Source organism: Fukomys damarensis, unplaced genomic scaffold, assembly GCF_012274545.1.
Source record: "Fukomys damarensis isolate Sample0158 unplaced genomic scaffold, DMR_v1.0_HiC HiC_scaffold_31, whole genome shotgun sequence".
In the NCBI taxonomy this organism is placed as follows: domain Eukaryota; kingdom Metazoa; phylum Chordata; class Mammalia; order Rodentia; family Bathyergidae; genus Fukomys; species Fukomys damarensis.
In genome coordinates this window covers 18573556-18580356 of record NW_022900943.1, presented here as the reverse complement: position 1 = coordinate 18580356, position 6801 = coordinate 18573556, and the positions used below count along the sequence as shown (strand labels likewise).

The following is a 6801-nucleotide window of genomic DNA, read 5'->3' as shown; positions in this document are numbered from 1 at the left end:
AAATATCTTTAGGGTAGCTCATCTAACATCTTCAAATTTCATGATGGTTATGACATGCAAATAATTACATCTGTAATGCTGAGTCTGTAGATATCTGTATCCTTTAAACATCTGATGGTATACATCAATACAAATGAATTAATACCTCATTAACTTTACTTAGAATTCAGACTTTGTGGGATAAAGTACACAGTCCATTTTTCAAGATTTAAAATGAGGATTAAACATATATAAAGCACCTACTATGATGGTAGACTCCCTAATTAGGCTCCTGATCTCATTTTACCTTCTGAGTGGTTTTATGAATTAAGTGTCATTTTCATTTCATCAGTGTAGAAAGGTAAAGAAACCTGTTTGCAAGCAAGTGACAAACTTTGGTTCATTCAAAATACATTTTAAAAATTAGACAGTAATGTAATGTAAAAATTGGCTACTGGGCATGTTTTTAGCAAATTTCATGTTTCAACATAAAAATATACGTACCTTGTAGATTGGCTTCTTTTGGTAGCTTCATTTTTTCATGTGTTTACTGCTCCTTTAGACTAATTTCATTGCAGGCAAACAAGGAACTAAACTTTCACCCTTCTGAACACTTCTGAACAGCTAAAACTTGTTTTGTAAATGGTGGGCACTTACAAAATTTGTTTAGTAAACCTGAAAATCAAAATGACTCTTACAGTTCAAAGTACAAAAAATTATCCTTTTTAAATGACATAGACCAAACGAATATGAAAATATGTATTTATTACAACAAAGTAACATTTCCAACACAGTTAACAATTATACACATATACATACACAATAGCCGGACGAAATTACATTTTTCACATACTAAAGGTTCATATTGCAAAGACAATAGGCATATATCCAAAACACAATCAGAAAGCAGCAGGAAATCTTTCTTCTTACTTTGAATACAGAAAACCTTTTAACAGACTCTCCTTAGACATGTCAGTAGATTTAGTCTCCAAAAACACTTATCACCTTAAAGTTTTAAAGATCATCTTATTCATCAAATTAGGCTTTTTACTTGATGTTTTTACAATTTGATTAAAAATCAACATTTGCAAAAAACATGAAATTTTAAGTGGCCAAGACTATATATAATATGCTACCCTTATTATTCCTTAAGATATTAAAATGATACATAATTTATTCTTCACAGCTCAAAAGTCAAGGTAAAACCTAATATTAACTTTGTGCAACACAGAAATATGTTTACAAAAAAGGTATGAAATGTTGGCAAATTAAGTTGAAAGGTAATTGACCATTTTATTTAAAATATGATTGATTAATCTTCAAGCTTCTTTTTCACACTGGAGTTCATTTTCATAGAAATTGATGACAGCTATGAATTATTTATTGTTTTAGATAGGGTCTTGCCATTTAATTCAGGCTGGCCTTAAATTACTATGTAACCCAGGCAGGCCTCAAATTCATGTCAATCCTCTTCCCTTAAACTCTCAAGTAATGGGATTACAGGTATGTGACACCATGCCCAGCTAATTTAGACAAAAAATTACACCACAGTACATATTAGTTATAATGGAAAACAAAGTTAAGAACAGGAATGTTTGGTAATATCCATTTACTAAAATGTTACTAATTTTTTCAAATTCATGTGATTTGTTCATCATAGTGAAAATATTTTTAAAATATTTTCATACTTCATGCGTTAGACTTAGTTTAAGAGAGGACCTTAAAATTTTTATTTATAAAGAAAAATATGTTTTCAAAGAGAAAAATGTCTAAGGGAGAGAACATTATTTTTTACCTAATATGAATATAAATGTCATCGGCTATATAAGAACATGCAAAACACAAAGTGAATGCAACTCAATTTATGCAGCCCAGCAGTCAAAAATATAATTCTGTCATTACCAGCACAGATCCAATCCACAATTCAAAGACATGTCCTTGGAGTAATCCATTTTTTACAAGATTTATTTTTTAAAAGAAAATAATTTGTTGGTAACTGTTAATTAGCATAACTCAGCAGTAAATGAATAATTTTCTCATTTAATTCTTTCAAGCTGGAAGAAAATATTTTAAATTAGATTTTCTAGAATAATGGGTAGATCAACACTGTAAGGAAGGAACTCTTAGGGATTCTAAAAACAGTTTTAAACAGATCAACGCCTTACCCTCTGTATGTAGCACTGAGAAATTTCAAATACAAATTGTATAAACCAGTATATGAAATCTTAAGAAAATCTTCCTAAAAATAATTATAAAAATGTTTTTTTAGAAATTTAAGATGTAAAATACAATGAACTTTAAATTAGAAAACAAAACAAGAAAAACCCACACATACTTTATAAGGTAATTCTTTAAAAATCCCTTGTCACCTGCTTTTATTCTGTTAATCTTTTGGTTGCATTGAGCAACATCTAGAGGGCGCCTTGTGCTATTTCAAATAAGTCATACTATTGTATTTTTCAAGCCCAATGCTTTTTCTTTTTTCCCCCATGCCAATGCAATTATAGCATCAAGTTTCATAAATTTTTTTCCATAGGCCATAAAAGTCCATTTCTTAGTGGAGATAATATTTTAACAGGAAAAATGAATATATATGTCATAAATTATTACTATACATTAGACATTTTCATATCAATTTTTAAAAATTAAATGTAATATTGGAAAAAGCTAGGTTTTAAGTTCCAGAATCAGCTTTGGGCTCTAAAAGTAACTAAAGTTATTCTGCAATTAGAGCTCAGGGCTACTGTGTCACCTGTGACCGATAACCCCAGTTCCACCATACCTTTGACTTGCAATAGTAAATGCCTTTGACTCTAGGAACCCAGGACTCATAGAGTACTAAGGGCTCAAGTTCAACCAAGACTGAAGACTTAATTATTATGACCAGATGATGTTCCAGAGAAAAGAGGTCTTTACAATATCCATCTCATCAATTTTTTGTATTTAAGAGCAGGTTTCAAAAATAACCAATTTTCTATTTTAATAAATCTCTTGAGTTTTATTCAATTAAGTCATACTTATAAACAATTTAACAAACACCAGAAAAAAAAATCACCTCCAATAGTTTCTTCTATTTACTGAGAAGGCTGAGTGAATGTAATACGGCGGCGGCGCCTTTGGAAAGCCTTTAAATGCCATCTGTTTGATTCCAGCATATGAGGGCCATTGTAGATAAACAATACTGTCATCTTTTCAGAATAAGGGAGATTTTGCAGGAGCTGTAGGTATTTAAGACAAACTATCATGTAATTCTATATATTAAAAAGTAGTTTTCTAATCTTATATGCACACAGCCAAATACCTTGCTATAATATTAACAAAAGCCTTATGAAGCTCTCAAATACCTCAATATAAACCTTATAAGCTATGATCACTACTTTCATTAGTATACCTAAAGCTTGGCCTAAAGAATACTCAACAAGCTTGGGAATCCTCTATATTTCATAGGATAAACAGTATCATACAACTCCCTACATTTCCTAGGATTGGTGTTTTCCCTTTTAGCCATATACCCTTTTTACACAACTTCTATAGTCAAGTACTCTGATAAACTGGTAGCCAGGGATGTTTGGTTTATAGGCCAAAGTGTTTGGTAAAAAAATAACGTACTAGTAGATCTGTCTATTCCACACAGCACCTGCTGAAAAAAATTGATAATAAAATCCAAATGAAAGTTACAGTTATGACAGACTCTCTAATGAAATTTTTCATAAAAACTCAGCTGAAAAAACAAAGATTACATTAATAAACAGTATATCCCCTTTATAATACTACTGCAGCAGTAGATGTAACAAAAGAAAATGGCCCACTGCAATGGTCTAGATTAGTGGTACTGAACCTATGGCACATGTGCTGCAGTGGGCTGTTTGTATCACTGAAAGGTCTAAAAGGTTCACTATCACTGTTCTAGATTATAGAAAATTCTCTCTAAAGATAAACATGTCTTTATCAACATTAATCTGTATGAAAAAGATGTTGAGATACTTTTTATTTCCTCTAGGTCAGGGTAGAAGTGATAAGAGAGGGGCAGTTTATGAATGGTCAGGCTTTTGGGGAACATGGAGAAAGTGAGGGGCTTCAGAGTTAACATTTTCAGCTAACTTTTAGAGCTAAAAGAGGAACTTTTCTGTAAGAGTAATGCATGCCAAGCAGGGAAGAAATCTTTGTTCCAGAATATGATGTACCTCCTACATTTCTTCTTCAAATAATGAGGTTTCTGATTAAGTACGTCACAGGAACTTGTGCCTTATAGAAATGTTTACTGTGATCTTTTCAGCTTCTTGTTCCAGGGAATATCCCTGCTCATATTTACATACTGGGCCAAAATCTGCTTTACAATTAAGCCACAAAGGACTTCTGAGTAAATGAGCACTGTGAGATTACTTACTACTTACCTTTGGTGTAATAAAGAAGTACTGGGATGTGTTTTCTTTACAGGCAGTGTTTACAACCATTTCAAATACTCTCCGTTCATTGATCGGGTCCATTCCCTAGGCCGTGACAGTAATAATGATTACATTTGTATTTACTGCAGAACACAGATCCAAATAAAAGAATAATGACTATACCTGATTAATTTCATCAACTACTCTAAACGGACATCTATTAAGCTCTTGAAGGGCCATCAAGTATAGCATGGTGGAAACACTTCTTTCACCTCCACTCTGATGATGAGGAGTCAATTCATGCAGCTGAGTACTACTGCGAAACTTGACTCTAATTCGAATTCCATATTTATCATAGTCTTCCTATAAAAGATTTTAAAATTTGAAAGATTAGTTTTCCTTGCTAATTCAATTCTATCATTTGAAAATATATTGAACACATCAATTTTAAGAGTAAAGAACTTAAAGTTCAGTAATACCAATTTAAAAGTAAAACAATGAAATATTAAAGTTACTATGTAAAAACTTTAGGAGCCTCCAAAGATCTATTATTTAAACAAAAGAATGATTCAGATTAAAAATGACTTTTTCCCTACCCAATACCATTCTTTTCAACTTTATCAGGCTTTCCCAAGAATTTTAAAAAATTAACAAGTGAGGAGGATTTTCATGGAGAGGCACCATCTATTCGAATTCCAAAGTTCTAGATTTTAAAAACTGTAAGTGAAAGTAACTAAAATACAATAGAGTGACATGCCATTTTCTGCTAGAGAAGCAGCTGTGTATGCTACTGCAGAGGACTACATAATGCTCCCTATACCCTCAGCTAGCTAAAAACAAAACTAGTAGGAATTTTTCTATTATGCCACATCAATACATATTATTTATTTATATACACTATGCCATCCCCCAAAATAGCCATACACACAATACTAAGTAAAAAGGAATCTGACACATTATAGATGATCAATAAATATTGTTAAAATGAGTACATTAAGAATTGTATATATTTTGCCAAAAGTGAGTCTGCTCTATGATTTACTGTTCTTATCCATGTTATTTATCATTTCTAGGTCATTCTGGGTCAGATTTACCCTAAAAATGAAATCTGGTCTGGGTAGGTCCTGGAGGCATGGACTTGAGTACTACATCTGGTCCCTATACCCTTCTTCTTTGGCACTGCTCTCTGCTGCCATGAAAGCAGCAGCCTACTGCATCACGCCCTTCTGGCATGAGGTTTCGGCCTTACAGCCAGTAGACCACGGCCTGAATCCCCTAAAACTGAGCTGTAACCTCTCCTTTTTTAAATTATGGGTATCGGTTTTTGTGTTCTGTTAGGGAAGCTGACTAAAACATTTAGACTGGATATAACTAGAGCTAGTAATGTATCCATCAATCACTCATCTCAAACATCACAATTCCAGGGGTGAAGGAAGGGTGGTGCGACCCTAATGGGATCTCCTATGTGTTTTTCCTTCCTCTGGATAATTTTTTAGTATGTAAGAATAGATAACTTTAAGGTAAATACATTCATGTGTACTTTTAGTACATAATTAGTATTACTTGCCAAGAAATATATTCCAAATGCAATTTTACCTCATTTTCTGTATGGAGATCAACTTCACCAGCACATTGCATGGAACTAAAAAAATTGCTGAATTTTTCATTAATTTTTTCTACTAGCTCTTTTAAGGGATTTAGCCATCGTTCTTTTACCTAAAAAAGGCAATATAAAATGCACTTTAAAATATTATTAAAATGCACTTAAAATATTACTAAATCCTGGTACAAAACTTTACATAAGACAAATTTCATATCAATTATCAATTTGGTCTTAAGAACACATTTCTCTCATTTAAGAAGTGTATCAATTCATTTCGTATTATTCTACAGGTCCATCTCACTTATGGTACACATATGATAAAAAAGACAAAAATTTGAGAATTACCTGTGAAATATTTTCCCTATATTGGTCTAGTTCAACTTTATTTCCCTTTAGTTCCTCAGTTAACTGCACTATTTCTTCTTCCCTTTTTGTGTATTCCTGAACCACCTGGCAGGAAAAAAAAATACTTCTTCAAGATAAATCTGTCAAGGGATAAAATTATATTAAAAAATCTGCATCAATTAAAATATTATCTGAAAATGCCAATTGTGTCACAGTTTGTATACAATTAATGTTTCTTATTACATATTGAAATGCCTTTTAATCCTGAAAAAATAGGTATTGCATATTTCAAGTTAACCCAACTATTCTTTTTTATAAAGAAAAGGCACAGAACACTGTGTTCCTTAGGAAGAATCTATTTAAAATTCTAATAGATTCAGAATCTGGCATTTACAGCACATTGTTCCTGCTGTCTAGCTTATTATTACCAAGAGCTCTAGTACAGAGTGGGAGGCAAGGACTGGAGGGAACTCGTGTGTGCGTGTGTGC

The 6801-nt window shown here is 32.2% G+C and overlaps 1 protein-coding gene across 3 annotated transcripts in view; it reads right to left on the bottom strand.

Moving 5' to 3' along the window:
* Nucleotides 1-773: 773 nt before the first annotated feature.
* Nucleotides 774-6801, bottom strand: part of LOC104872281 (structural maintenance of chromosomes protein 5) — a 28515-nt gene continuing 22487 nt past the window's right edge. The window contains exons 6-11 of one of the 3 annotated variants that reach the window (XM_010638486.3): nucleotides 6313-6417; nucleotides 5961-6080; nucleotides 4548-4727; nucleotides 4374-4469; nucleotides 3035-3197; nucleotides 777-2033 (exon numbers count right to left, since the gene is read on the bottom strand). In XM_010638486.3, coding sequence (XP_010636788.1) covers nucleotides 3054-3197; nucleotides 4374-4469; nucleotides 4548-4727; nucleotides 5961-6080; nucleotides 6313-6417 — 645 coding nt within the window. In that variant the 3' untranslated portion in view covers nucleotides 777-2033; nucleotides 3035-3053. Of the gene's footprint in view, nucleotides 3198-4373; nucleotides 4470-4547; nucleotides 4728-5960; nucleotides 6081-6312; nucleotides 6418-6801 lie in introns of all 3 variants that reach the window. The other 2 variants (XM_033757693.1, XM_033757692.1) reach the window with 2 other exon arrangements.